The sequence below is a fragment of the Panthera onca genome, chromosome C1 (genome assembly GCF_046562875.1).
Source record: "Panthera onca isolate mPanOnc1 chromosome C1, mPanOnc1 haplotype 2, whole genome shotgun sequence".
Lineage (NCBI taxonomy): Eukaryota > Metazoa > Chordata > Mammalia > Carnivora > Felidae > Panthera > Panthera onca.
In genome coordinates, this window is record NC_138346.1 from 34,429,098 (window position 1) to 34,444,914 (window position 15,817).

Below are 15,817 nucleotides of genomic sequence, written 5' to 3' on the forward strand. Positions count from 1 at the left end.
TACTAGATGTGAGTTATATATCAGTAAAATAATATTTTTTAAAGCATGTAGGAAATAAAAAGTTACAAACCAAAAGTACAATAATACTGGCTTTTATATTTACCTATTTGATTACCTTTTCCAGAGTTGTTACTATGGATTTGAGTTACTGTCTAGTGTCCTATCCTTTCAACCTGAAAGACTCATTTAGCATTTCTTTTAAAGCAGAAATATTAGTGACAAACTCCCCCAGCTTTTGTTGATATGGGAGTGCCTTAATTCTTGTTAATTTTTACATTTTTTAATGTTTATTTTATTTCTGAAAGAGAGCATGAGCAGAGGAGGAGAGAGAGAGACACAGAATTGGAAGCAGGCTCCAGACTCTGAGCTGTCAGCACAGAGCCCTAGGCGAGGCTTGAACTCACAAGCCATGAGATCATGACCTGAGCCGAAGTCACACGCTCAACCAACTGAACCACCTGGCACCCCCTTGTTCATTTTTTTAAAGGATGGTTTTGCTTGTTACTGAATTATAGTTGACAGTATTTTCTATGTACTAATGTATGTAGTTTCTGATGCGAAACTGACTGCTAATCTTACTGAAGAACTTTTGTATATGATGAGTCTTTTCGTGTTCCATTTGAGTTCTTGCTTTGTCTTTTTCTTTTGGCAGTTTGATTTATAATATGCTTTGGTGTTTATCTCTTTTGAGTTTATCCTTCTTGGAGCTTGTTAAGCATTTGGATGTGTAGATTCATGCCTTTCATCATATTTGGGAAATGTTTGGGAATTATTTCTTCAAATATTCTTTCCAATCTTTTCATTCCTCTGTGATTCCCATAATGTGTATATTGGTGCACTTGAAGATGCCAAAATTCTTTCTGATTCAGAATTTCTCTTTGGTTCCTTTTTATAATTTCTGTCTCTATATTCTCATTTTGTTTATACATCATTTTCTTAGTTTCCTTTATTCTTTGTCCATGGGTCCTTTTAGCTCTTTGAGCACATCTAAGAAAGTTGTTTAAAAATATTTGTCTAGTAAGTCCAATTTCTGTTTTTTTCTCAGGGGTTATTCCTATCAATTTATTTTTATGAATGTCCATATTTCCTGTTTCTTTGTATGCCTTTTAATTTTTTTCTGGAAATTGGGAATTTTAAATATTATAATGCAATTCTGGGAATTAGATTTTCCTCCTTCATCAAGGGTTATTGCTGTTGATTTTTTGAGGGCTGCAGTCATCAGTTTCTTTAGCGACCTATTCAAGCTTTTTTTTTCTTTTTGCAAAGACTGTATTCCTCGTCATTTGTAGTCAGTCATTGTCGTTTCTGTTCCATTATCTCAGTGGCCAGCTAATGACTTCACAGATTTTCTTAAACACAAAAATTTAGTTGTCCTTTTCTTTATTGACCAGTCCCCTGGATGCTATAAGTTTTGCATTAGATTTAGAGTTTGAAATAGTTGATCTTGCAAGTGATGAATCACTACATTCTACCCCTGAAACCATTATTACACTATATATTAACTAACTTGGATTTAAATAAAATTAAAAAATAAAAATTTTCTGTGAAAGGAGGAAAAAAAGAAATAGTTGATCTCCAACTTTGACAGTTTATATTTATTTCAATGGAGAGAACAGTTCTGTAAGTACTCTACTCCACCATTTTCCTTAATGTCACTTCTCCCTTCTCATTTGCTATATACTTTCTCTGATATTAATCTTATTTTTATTTTATCCTTTTAAGTTACAAAATATTTTTGTTTCCTGTGGCTTGGAAAGAGCAAGAATAGGTCAATGATATAGAAAAATAATGCCACTTTTAAAAATGATTTTCATTTCCTACCTTAACAACCTACTAATACAATGTTTAAGCTATGCAAGTTATCTCACCACCTCCAGTTGCACTGATTACATTGTAAATGAATTACTTTCCTTAATATGATAAAGCCAAGTGGTAACATTGGATCTCATTTCATTACTTAAAGCCATCAATATGTTATTTAAAAGTCATATTGATATTTAATCAATTTTTCTATTCCTTTTTTTTAATTTCAGAGTCACCGTCATTCAGTTAGCACAAGGAATGAAACTGTAAATCTTACTGATGCTGAGGGTAAGTTATTTGTATATGTACTGTTTTGATTTTCAAATATTCAGTGAAATTGAGAATAAGAACTCACCTAAAATAATTATGATCAAGACTTTCCTTCAAAATATAAATTATACTATGATGTTTTGTAACTATTGGCACAAAAAATGTATGGAATTTTAATATTAATGGGAAATTAAGCAAAGCAAATTAAAATCCTTTATAATATTTATTTTAAATGATTATATTATTACTAAACCATCTATTATGTTTATGTTTGTTTACAAACGTTTTGTCTACCCTGTAAATCTACCTACTGAAGAGATTTTTCTGATCCAAAAAGATGTTCACTGATATCATTATGAAGACACGTTTGACATATCAGTAAACCCAAAGGAGATAATCAAAATATTTAACAACTAGTACATGCATAAGCATGGAACAAGCAAATTAGACAATACCATTGGGTCAGAGTTCTGGTGAACCCTACTATACTTTATTGGGATGAAAGGAAATGGAGATTTCTAAGGGAATCAGACAACTAGGGCAATGAATGTAAGGTGGACATTTGAACATCTTGAGGCAAAATTTTTATAAATTAGTACAGAAATGTTTTAATATTTAACAATTGTAACAGTCATAATTGTGTAGTGATTGAATAGCCATCCAGAGGAGATGGCAGTAATCTAATTAAAATGAAGAGAAAATAAGATAACTAGAACACTTGACAGGAATGATGAGCAAACAAGCACACTTTTTTGTAACATGGAAAAAGTTCTCCAACACCCAACTTATGGAATATCAGATGACAGTGTACTTGAGACGTATGTTTTTAGAACAAAGCCCCCAAAAGGGAAATTTTGCTTATTTGAATAGATGAATATAGTGAAATAAATATAATTAGAAATTAGTGCCTTAGGCATATATGTTTTGTATTTATATATGTATACATATGTATATGTATTTATACACTTGTTCTATACATTAATACCAATTCTAAAAACATATATGGGGGTACAAGAAGCTATTTTGTAATATAGGATGTCAGTTTCAGGAATTAATACTTTAAATGTCAGGAAAGTTTGGGGTGCCTGGGTGGCTCAGTTGGTTGAGCATCCGACTTTGGCTTGGGTCATGATCTCCTGGTTCACAGGTTCAAGCTCTGTATCAGGCTTTGTGCTTACAGCTCAGAGCCTGGAGCCTGCTTTGGATTATGTGTCTCCCTCTCTGTCTGCCCCTCCCCAATTCACTCTCTCTCTCTCTCTCTCTCTCTCTCTCTCTCTCTTTCTGTCTCTCTCAAAAATAGATATTTAAAAATATTTTTTAAAATAAATGTCAGAAAAATTTTTATCAAGTAATAGAAAATATTTCTGAGGGGATAAACTGTATCTCACCCCTGCCTTGCTACTAGTTCTGTGACCTTAGGTAATCATTTGTCTTGCAAAAGCCTTAATTTTCCCATTTTCAAAATGAAAGCATAGAACTAGATACTAAGAATAAAGTTTTCAGAACTTTCCTTGTCATTGCCTGACATTGCCTTATTCAATCATCATAGTTTTGTAAACACTTCCCATACATTTATTTGATCTTCATACAGCACTGTATGGTTCACACTGATCCAGTCACCTCTGAAAGGTGAAGAACCTTTATAAGCAGCATCAAATCAAATATGGGATTGGAAAGAACATCTATAGCATACCTTTTTAAAAATAAATAAATGCTTAGAGAGAAAACAGGACTTAGTTCCTTCTTGCTCACTTCTATCTTGCTCTTGGGCTTTCTCATTTTTACAATGGGAAAAATGATTTTAAGATGACTGGGTCTCCTATTTCTAAGTCTATATTCCTAAATTTATATCTGAATAGAGCTTTAAAAAATTAAGATTCCTAAATACATATTTTAAATGGTTTTGTTATACTTTAAAAACAAACAAGGAAAAAAAGACCAAAACAAAACAAAAACCAGACTCTTAAACATAGAGAACAAACTGGTGGTTACCAGGAGGGAGGTGGGTGGGGGAATGGGTGAAATAGGTAAAGGGGATTGACAGTATACTTACTGTGATGAGCACTGAATAATATATAGAATTGTTGAATCACTAAATTGTACACCTGAAACTAATATTGATGTTAATTATATTGGAATTTAAAAATACATACATAAGAAAAAATGGTTATGTTATATTTTGCAAACTGACAATCAGTTTACTCATGCAGACCAGTCTTATCTAATTAACCCAATCTATTATAAATACTTTATATGAGGGAGGGAGCTAAGATGGTGTCATAGCAGGAGGATGCTAGGCTTGCCTAATCCCTTGAACACAGCTAGATAACTATCAAATCATTTTGGTTTTTTACATTTTTATATATTTTTTTAATGTTTTTATCTTTTGAGAGAGAGAGACAGAGTGTTAGTGGGGGAGGGGCAGAGAGAGAGAGAGAGAGGGAGACAAAGAATCTGAAGCAAGCTCCAGGCTCCAAGCTGTCAGCACAGAGCCCAATGTGGGTCTCGAACTCACAAGCTGTGAAATCATGACCTGAAGTCAGGCACTTAACTGACTGAGCCACCCAGGTACCCCTACATTTTTTTAAATGTTTATTTATTTTTGAAGGAGACAGACAGGGCGTGAGCTGGGGAGGTGCAGAGAGAGAGGGAGACACAGAACCTTAAGTGGGCTCTGGGCTCTGAGCTGTCAGCACAGAGCCCAATGTGGGCTTGAACCCATGGGTTGTGAGATCATGACCTGAGCCAAAGTCAGATGCTTAACTGGTTGAGCCACCCAGGCACCCCCAAATCATTTTGAATACCCAAGAAATCCACCTGAGGACTGACAGACTAAACTGTACAACTAAAGGGACAGGAGAGGCCACACTGAGGAAGTTAGGAAGTGCAGAGATATAGTTTGGGGGAGAAACGGATCATAGGTGCTGAGGAAGGGAGGGAGCCCTGGTTGTGGAGAAAGGTGAGAGAGAGTAGAGCACCCTTCCCCATTGCCATTGGTTGGGAAAATGAGAGGGGCTGATTTTCATGACTTTGCAACCAGCAGGGCTCAAAGACTGGAGTTTTGGAGGTCAGTGGGCTTGGCTGAGATAGAGACCTGAGGGTGCTACCCTCCTACTCCTGGAGAGAAGGCAGGCAAGCAACTCCAGGGCAAATGATGTGATCTGAGGATCACCTAAGGCACATGAGGAGAGACTGGTTGCTCTACTTGGAGCACAACTGTGAGAGGTGGCATTCACAGAGTTGCCTCTCCAAAGATAAGAGAACCAGTGGGTGCATTTTTCTCCCCCATGCCTTAGCATAGGCACAGAGACACCTGCTGAAGGCAGCAACCTGGACATAGGCTGTTGAGCCTGCTTATTCCAATTCCCATACCATTGTACTCTGGTGTGACAGCCTTCTTGGTCAAACATGCACCAGTCCCAGCACAGCAAGACCCACTCCCAGAAGACCAGCGCACGTCCCTACTGGTCCCTAAAGTTTGGAGTTTTAAAAGTTAGCAGGCTTGGCTGAGATAGAGCCCAAAGTGTACTGTGATGCTCCAGGCAGACAAGCAACACAGTGATGACAACATGAAAACAGCAATCTGAAAAACACCTGGGACATGTGAGGGGGAAATCATTCACTCTTCTAGGAGTGCTTCCCTGAGAACAGCAAGAACGATGTTCCAACTCTAGGGACAAAGGAGCTGGCTGGTGTCATTCCCCTCTTCCCCACCTTGGCATAAACCAACTTCAGTAAACAACACCACACCAAGACTGGCTGAATAACCTGATTACATCAAGTCACACCCCCCTGCACTCTGTTGGTACTGCTTTCCTTGGGCAAGTGTCCCTAAGGACCAGTGCAGTGGGCCCCTTCCCCAGAAGACTAGAAGAAACACTTGCATGCACCATGTCTACCAACCATACAGATCTGCTAGTCTTCTGTTATAATGGAAGTAGCATCAGGTCTCATTTAACAAGCAGATCAGAGCACACCTAGTTAAAACTCATCATACTCTGGCCAAGGTCCAAACACTACCCACTGCAGGCAAGGAGAACCTCTGCAGGTGAATGACCTGTGGGATAGAGCAGCGAAAACACAGCAGAAGAGAGCATGAAGCACACACCACAGACACTACCTGAAGCACCAGGCCCTGGACACAATATGACTTCTTCTTCATAAAGCCATTACTCTAAGGAGCAGGAACAAAACTGGATTTTCTACCACATGGAAAAATACAGAGACTTAGACAAAACGCCAAGATGGAGGAATTCATTCCAAAGAAAGAACAAGAAAGAACCAGAGATATAATTGAAACAGATATAGGTGATATCCCTGATGGAGAATTTAAAACAATTGTAAAGATACTTGTTGGGTTTGACAAAAGCATAGAAAACATCAGGAAGACTCGTGCCACAGAGATAAGAGTAATAAAACAATCAGAGGAAGCTGGTCTCGGAAGATAGCGGCCTAGGAGGATGCTGGGCTCACTGCATCCTGCTGATCACTTAGATTCCACCTACACCTGCCTAAATAACCCAGAAAACTGCCAGAAGACTAGCAGAACAGATTCTCTGGAGCCAAGCACAGACGAGAAATCAAAGGCATCAAAATTGGCAAAGATGAAGTTAAGCTTTCACTTTTTGCAGATGACATGATGTTATACATGGAAAATCTGATAGACTCCACCAAAAGTCTGCTAGAACTGATACATGAATTTAGGAAAGTCGCAGGATACAAAATCAATGTACAGAAATCAGTTGAATTCTTATACACTAATAATGAAGCAACAGAAAGACAAAGAAACTGATCCCATTCACAATTGCACCAAGAAGCATAAAATACCTAGGGATAAATCTAACCAAAGATGTAAAAGATCTGTATGCTGAAAACTATAGAAAGCTTATGAAGGAAATTGAAGAAGATATAAAGAAGTGGAAAAATATTCTGTGCTCATGGGTTGGAAGAATAAATATTGTCAAAATGTCAATACTACCCAAAGCTATCTACACATTCAATGCAATCCCAATCAAAATTGCACCAGCATTCTTTTTGAAGCTAGAACAAGCAATCCTAAAATTCATATGGAACCACAAAGGGCCCCGAATAGCCAAAGTAATTTTGAAGAAGAAGACCAAAGCAGGAGGCATCACAATCCCAGACTTTAGCCTCTACTACAAAGCTGTAATCATCAAGACAGCATGGTATTGGCACAAAAACAGACACATAGACCAATGGAATAGAATAGAGACTCCAGAATTGGACCCACAAAAGTATGGCCAACTAATCTTTAACAAAGCAGGAAAGAATATCCAATGGAAAAAAGACAGTCTCTTTAACAAATGGTGCTGGGAGAACTGGACAGCAACATGCAGAGGAATGAAACTAGACCACTTTCTCACACCATTCACAAAAATAAACTGAAAATGGATAAAGGACCTGAATGTGAGACAGGAAACCATCAAAACCCTAGAGGAGAAAGCAGGAAAAGACCTCTCTGACCTCAGTCATACCAATTTCTTACTTGACATATCCCCAAAGGCAAGGGAATTAAAAGCAAAAATGAACTACTGGGACCTTATGAAGATAAAAAGCTTCTGCACAGCAAAGGAAACAATCAACAAAACTAAAAGGCAACCAACGGAATGGGAAAAGATATTTGCAAATGACTTATCGGACAAAGGGCTAGTATCCAAAATCTATAAAGAGCTCACCAAACTCCACACCCAAAAAACAAATAACCCAGTGAAGAAGTGGGCAGAAAACATAAATAGACACTTCTCTAAAGAAGACATCCGGATGGCCAACAGGCACATGAAAAGATGCTCAACGTCGCTCCTCATCAGGGAGATACAAACCAAAACTACACTCAGATATCACCTCATGCCAGTCATAGTGGCCAAAATGAACAAATCAGGAGACTATAGATGCTGGAGAGGATGTGGAGAAGCAGGAACCCTCTTGCACTGTTGGTGGGAATGCAAATTGGTGCAGCCACTCTGGAAAACAGTGTGGAGGTTCCTCAAAAAATTAAAAATAGACCTACCCTATAACCCAGCAGTAGCACTGCTAGGAATTTACCCAAGGGATACAGGAGTACTGATGCATATGGGTGCTTGTGCCCCAATGTTTATAGCAGCACTCTCAACAATAGCCAAATGATGGAAAGAGCCTAAATATCCATCAACTGATGAATGGATAAAGAAATTGTGGTTTATATACACAATGGAGTACTATGTGGCAATGAGAAAGAATGAAATATGGCCCTTTGTAGCAACATGGATGGAACTGGAGAGTGTGATGCTAAGTGAAATAAGCCATACAGAGAAAGACAGATACCATATGTTTTCACTGTTATGTGGATCCTGAGAAACTTAACAGAAGACCATGGGGGAGGGGAAGAAAAAAAAAGAGGTTAGAGTGGGAGAGAGCCAAAGCATAAGAGACTGTTAAAAACTGAGAACAAACTGAGGGTTGATGAGGGGTGGGAGGGAAGGGAGGGTGGGTGATGGGTATTGATGAAGGCACCTTTTGTGATGAGCACTGGGTGTTGTATGGAAATCAATTTGACAATAAATTTCATATATTGAAAAAAAAACAGACAGAAATGAGAAATGCAGTGACTGAGATTTAAAACAGATTGGATATAATGACCACAAGGATGAAAGAAGCAGAGGAGTAAGTGATATAGAAGATAGAATAATGGGCATCTAGGGGGCGGCTCAGTCTTTTTAGCATCCAACTCTTGACCTCAGTTCAAGTCTTGATCTCAGTGCTATAAATTCAAGCCCCACATTGGGCTCCACACTGAGCGTGAAGCCTACTTAAAAAAAAAAATGAAGATAGAATACTGGACAAAAGAAGCTGAACAAAAGAAAGGCGAATTATGGAACATGAGAATAGACTTAGAGAATTCAATGACTCCATCAAACAAAAACATTTGTATCATAGGAGTCCCAAAGAAAGAGAGAAAAGGAGGCAAAAGGTTTATTTGAGAAAATCACTCAAAACTTCCATAATCTGGAGTAGCAAACAGACATCCAAATCCAGGAGGCAGAGAGAACTCCATCAAAATCTACAAAAACAGGCCAATACCAATACATGTTGTAGTTAAATTTGCAAAATACAGTGATAAAAAATCCTAAAATCAGCAAGAAAAAAGAAGTCCCTAACCTATAAGGGAAGACCCATAAGGCTAGCTGCAGATCTCTCCACAGTACCTTGGCAAGCTTGAAGGGAGTGGCATGGTATATTCAAAGTGCATAATGGGAAAAATCTGCAGCCAAGTATATTCTGTCCAACAAGCCTATCATTCAGAATAGGAGGAGAGATAGTTTCCCAGATAACAAAAACTAAAGCGGTTCATGACCACTAAACCAGCCCTACAAGAAATATTAAAGGGGACTCTTTGAGTGGAAAGGAAGGACCAAAAGTGACAAAGACAAGAAAGAATCAGAGAAAATCTCCAGAAACAACAACAAAACCAAGTAATAAAATGGCACTAAATACATATCTATCAGTAATTACTCTGAATGTAAATGGACTATACACTCCAATCATAAGACATAGGGTGTCAGAATGGATAAAAAAACAATAGGGGCTATCAATATGCTGCCTACCGGAGACTCATTTTAGACCTAAAGACACCTGCAGGTTGAAAATGAGGGATGAAGAAGCATTTATCATGCAAATGGATATCAAAAGAAAGCCAGAGTAGCAATAAGCTAGAGATATCAATATTCATTGATATCTATATCAAACTAGACTTTAAAACAAAGAGTGTAACAAGAGATGAAGAAGAGTACTACATCATAATAAAGGGGTCTATCCACCAAGAATATATAACAATCATAAATGTTTATGCACCCAAAATGGGAACACCCAAATATATAAAATTCATGGGGTGCCTGGGTGGTTGAGTCGCTTAAGTGTCTGACTCTTGATTTCAGCTCAGGTTGTGAGCTTATAGTTTGTGAGATTGGGTCCCACATCAGGCTCTGCACTGATAGCATGGAGCCTGCTTGAGATTCTCTCTCTCTCTGCCTCTCTCTCTTTGTCCCTCTCCCTCTCTCTCTCTCTCAAAATACACATTTTGTAAAAATAAACAATAAAACAATTCATAACAAACATAAAGGAGTTCATTGGTAATAATACAGTAATAGTAAGGGACTTTAATACCCCACTTACATCAATGGACAGATCATCTAAACAGAAAATCAACAAGGAAACAATGGCTTTGAATGACACACTGGACCAGAACATTCTATCCTAAAGCAGTAGAATACACATTCTTTTCAGGTGCACATGGGACATTCTCCGGAATAGATCACTTACTAGGTTGCAAATCAGGCCTCAACAAATACAACAAGATTGAGATCATACCATGCCACTTTTCTCACCACGACGCTATGAAACTTGAAGTCAACCAGAAGAAAAAATTTGAAAGAGCAAAAATACATGGAGGTTAAAGAACTTGCTACTAAAGAATCAATGAATCAATGAGGAAATCAAAGAAGAAATTAAAAATAAATGGAAACAAATGAAAATGAAAACACAATGGTCCAAAACCTTTGGGATGCAGCAAATTGATCCTAAGAGGGAGCTATACAGCAATACAAATCTACCTCAAGAAGCAAGAAAAATCTCAAATAAACAACCTAACCTTTCACCTAAAGGAGTGAGAAAAAGAACAATAAATGAAGCCTAAACCCAGCAGAAGGAAGGAAATGATAAAGATTGGGGTAGAAATAAATGATATAAAAAATAAAAACAAAACAATAGAACAGATCAATGAAACCAGGAGCTGGTTCATTGAAAAATTAATAAAACTGATAAACCCCTGGCTGGACTCATCAAAGAGAAAAAAGAAAAGACCCAAATAAAATCAGAAAGGAGAGAGGAGAAATAACAACTAACAACACAGAAATACAATTATAAAAGTATGTAATGGAAGTGTATATGCCAACAAATTGGACAATCTAGAAGAAATGGATACATTCCTAGAAACATATAAACTACCAAAACTGAAACAGGAAGAAATAGAAAACTTGAACAGATCAATAACCAGCAATGAAGTTGAATCAGTAATCAAAAATCTCCCAACAAACAAAAGTCCAGGGATAGATGTCTTCACAGGCAAATTCTACTAAACATTTAAAGAGTTAATACCCGGGGTGCCTGGGTGGCTCAGTCGGTTAAACGTCTGACTTCAGCTCAGGTCACGATCTCGCGGTCCATGAGTTCGAGCCCCACGTCGGGCTCTGGGCTGATGGCTCGGAGCCTGGAGCCTGCTTCCGATTCTGTGTCTCCCTCTCTCTCTGCCCCTCCCCCGTTCATGCTCTGTCTCTCTCTGTCTCAAAAATAAATAAAATGTTAAAAAAAATTAAAAAAAAAATAGTTAATACCCATTCTTCTCAAACTATTCCAAGAAATAGAAAAGGAAGGAAAACTTAATTCATTCTATGAGGCCAGCAATACCCTGATACCAAATTCAGACAAAGACCCCACTAAAAAAGAGAACTACAGGCCAATATCCCTGGTGAACATGAATGTAAAAATTCTCAAGCAAGTACTAGCAAATCGGATTCAACAGTACATTAAAAGTATCATTCACCATGGTCAAGTGGGATTTATTCCCGGGTTGAAAGTGTGGCTCAATTTTCACAAATCAGGGGCACCTGGGTGGCTCAGTCAAACATCCAACTCTTGATGTAGGCTCAGGTCATGATCTCACAATTCGTGAGTTTGAGCCCTTCATTGGGCTCTCCATTACAAGCAGTGGAGCCTGCTTGGATTCCCTCTCTCTTCCTCTCCCTGTTTACCTCCCCTGATCTCTGTGAATATCAAAATAAATAAACCTTTATTTTTAAAAAAAAATTTTTTTAACGTTTTATTTATTTTTGAGACAGAGAGAGACAGAGCATGAATGGGGGAGGGGCAGAGAGAGAGGGAGACACAGAATCGGAAGCAGGCTCCAGGCTCTGAGCCATCAGCCCAGAGCCTGACGCGGGGCTCGAACTCACAGACCGCGAGATCATGACCTGAGCCGAAGTCGGCCGCTTAACTGACTGAGCCACCCAGGCACCCCAATAAACCTTTAAAAAAATATTTGCAAATCAATCAATGTGATACACCACATCAATAAAAAAAAGGGTAAATACCGTACGATCCTCTTAATAGAAACAGAAAAAGCATTTGACAAAGTACAACATCCAATTCATGATAAAAACCCTCAACAAAGTTGGTTTAGAGGGAACATACCTCAACATAATAAAGGCCATGTATGAAAAGTCCACAGCTAATATCATCCTCAATGGGGAAAAACTGAGAACTTTTCTCTAAGGTCAGGAAAAAGACAGGGATGTCCATTCTCATCATGGTTTTTTTTTGTTTTTTGTTTTTTGTTTTTTTTAACAAACTGCTGGAAGTTCTAGCCTCAGCAATCAGACACCAAAAAGAAATAAAACAGCATCCAAAGTCAAACTTTCACTATTTGCAGATGACAGGATGCTTTACATAGAAAACCCAAAAACTCCCCCCAAAAGTTGCTAGAACTGATATACAAATTCACTAAAGTCACAGGATACAACATCAGCATACAGAAATCTGTTGCATTTCTATACACCAATAATGAAATAGCAGAAAGAGAAATCAAGGAATCAATCCCATTTACAATTACACCAAAAACCATGAGATACCTAAGAATAAACCTAACCAAAGTACAGGTGAAAGACCTGTACTCTGAAAACTATAAAACACTGATGAAAGAAATTGAAGATGACACAAACAAGTGGAAAATCACTCCATGCTCCTGGATTGGAAGAGCAAATATTGTTAAAATGTCCACGCTACCCAAAGCAATCTACACATTTAATGCAATCCCTATCAAAATACCACCAACGATCTTCACAGAGCTAGAACAAACAATCCTAAAATTTGTATGGAACCACAAAAGACCCCAATAGCCAAAGCCACCTTGAAAAAGAAAAGCAAAACTGGAGACATCACAATTCCAGACTTCACGTTATATTACAAACTTGTAATCACCAGGACAGTAAGTATGGTACTGGCACAAAAACAGACACATAGATCAATGGAACAGAATAGAAAACCCAGAAATGAACCCACAACTATATGGTCAATTAGTTTTCAACAAAGCAAGAAAGAATATCCAATGGGAAAAAGATAGTCTCTTCAATGGATGGTGTTGGGAAAACTGGATAGCAACATGCAAAAGAATGAAACTGGATCACTTTTTTACCACTACACACAAAAATGAATTCTAAATGGATTAAAAACCTAAATATGAGATAGAAAACCATTAAAATCCTAGATAACAGAGGGAGTAACTTCTTTGACATCAGCTGTAGTGGCTTCTTACTAGATATGTCTCCTGAGGCAAGGGAAACAAAAGCAAAAATGAACTATTAGGACTTCATCAAAATAAAAACCTTCTGCACAGTGAAGGAAACAATCAACAAAACTGAAAGGCAACCTATGGAATGGGAGAAGATATTTGCAAATACCATATCTGATAAAAGGTTAGTATCCAAAATATATAAAGAACTTATACAACCCAACACCCCAAAACCAAATGATCCAATTAAAAATGGGTGAAAGAGAGGCACCCGAGTGGCTCCGTTGGTTAAACATCTGACTTTGGGTCAGGTCATGATCTCACCGTTCGTAGGTTCGAGCCCCATGTTGGGCTCTGTGCTGATAGCTCCGATTCTGTGTCTCCCTTTCTCTCTGTTCCTCCCCCACCTGTGCTCTCTCTCTCTCAAAAATAAACATTAAAAAAATGGGTAGAAGGCATAAATAAACATTTTACCAAAGAAGACATCCAGATGGCCAACAGACACATGAAAAGATGCTCAACATCACTCATCATCAGGGAAATACAAATCAAAAGTACAATGAGATACCACCTGATACCTATCAGAATGGCTAAAATGAACAATGCAAGAAACAACAGGTGTTGGCAAGGATGTATATAAAGGGGAATCCTCTTACACTGTTGGTGGGAATGAAAACTGGTGCAGCCCCTCTGGAAACCAGTATGGAGGTTCCTCAAAAAGTTGAAAATAGGACTACCCTACAGTCCAGCAATGGCACCACTATGTATTTACCCAAAGAAATAAAAAATACTGATTTGAATGGACACATGCACCACAATGTTTGTAGCGGCATTATCAACAATAACCAAACTATGGAAAGAGCCCATGTCCATACACACACACACACACACACACACACACACACACAAATGCACACACACATACACACAGAATATTACTTGATGATCAAAAAGAATGAAATCTTGCCATTTGCAACAACATGGATGGAACTAGAATGTATCATGCTAAGTGAACTGTTAGAGAAAGACCAATACCAAATGATTACAATCATATGTGGAATTTAAGGACCAAAACAGATGAAAATGTGAAGGAAAAAAAAAGGCAAACCAGGAAACAGACTCTTAACTGTAGAGAACAGGTGAGGATTACTGGAGGGGAGGTGGGTGAGAGTCTAGGTTAAATGGGTGATGGGTTAAGGAAGGCACTAATAGTGATGAGCACTGGGTGTCGTATGTAAGTAATGAATCATTAAATTTTACATTTGAAACTAATACTACCGTGTATGTTTACTAACTGGAATTTAAATAAAAACTTGAAAAAAAAAGCATAAGTTAGTTTTACTTTTATAAAAATAAATAAATGAAATGCAGTATACTTAGAGTTGATTCACTCTTGTTGAATTCCTTGATTTATTATTATTTGTAAAAAATTTAGAGGATTTGCCTAGCTCCATTACTTTGGAACTACTTTCATTGATACCTCTCACTCCCTTATATAAATGTATATATTTATGCACATTTATCTCAGCCTAGGACTACCAATAATTAAAGACTATAATTGTTCCATTCTATACTTTATAAATTATTTTAGTTTATTTCATGAGATTCCTCCTACGGTCATGAATTATTGAGGAAATACAGAATTATTAATGAAAAGTATCTAAGATGTAGATTGTTTACACAGCTTTATAGATTTGGGTATGAATAGTAAATGTATAATGGAAGATTACCCAAATGACTCCTAGAGGATATGCTAAAATGAGATTCCAAGAAGGATGAGTAAAAGCAATCTTTTAAATATCTAGTCAAACACAACTTTGAATAACGTGCATAAAATTTAACACCCACAAAAAACATTCAGAACCACGTAGAGTGCAATGATAAGGTTTTGTTTGTTCGTAATTTAGTTTTTATTTTTTGAACTAACATTAGGAACCAGAAAAATAGAAGTACTCCATACAAATATATACTGTCATCTGACTAAAAGACATAAAAATATAGACCATTGTGACATTTAATTTTAATAACTTAATGCATGCATTTTAACAATACTATTGAAAATAGTAATTGGACTTATTAGGTGACAGACCCAAGGTTACAGTATATCAGGAGTCAGAGCAAAGGGAGTAGTAGTAACAAAAACAACAAAAGTTGCATTCTTTTTGTGCTTATTATGTTCCAGACCAGTGTTAGATGCTTTAGCCCTTAAAATCACATGCCTTATGGCAGGGGATCTTTATCTTTTGACAGATGGAGGAAATTGAGACAGAGAGAGCCAAAATAACTTGTCCAAAGTTAGATGGTTATTTACAGAGACTGTTTGAGTCCAAGCGGTCTGGTCCCAGAACCTGTGCTCTTAATTGCTATGCTGCACCATCATTAGTTAGAGACATGCCTATAGATCGT

General features: G+C 37.4%; 1 protein-coding gene across 7 annotated transcripts in view; it reads left to right on the top strand.

The window, feature by feature from the left end:
* Positions 1–15,817, top strand: part of CATSPERT (catsper channel auxiliary subunit tau) — a 160,186-nt gene that overhangs the window by 113,976 nt on the left and 30,393 nt on the right. For all 7 annotated transcript variants that reach the window (XM_078451010.2, XM_078451014.2, XM_078451013.2 and 4 more), the window contains one exon: positions 2,034–2,091. In XM_078451010.2, the coding sequence (XP_078307136.2) occupies positions 2,034–2,091 (58 nt within the window). The remainder of the gene's footprint in view (positions 1–2,033; positions 2,092–15,817) is intronic.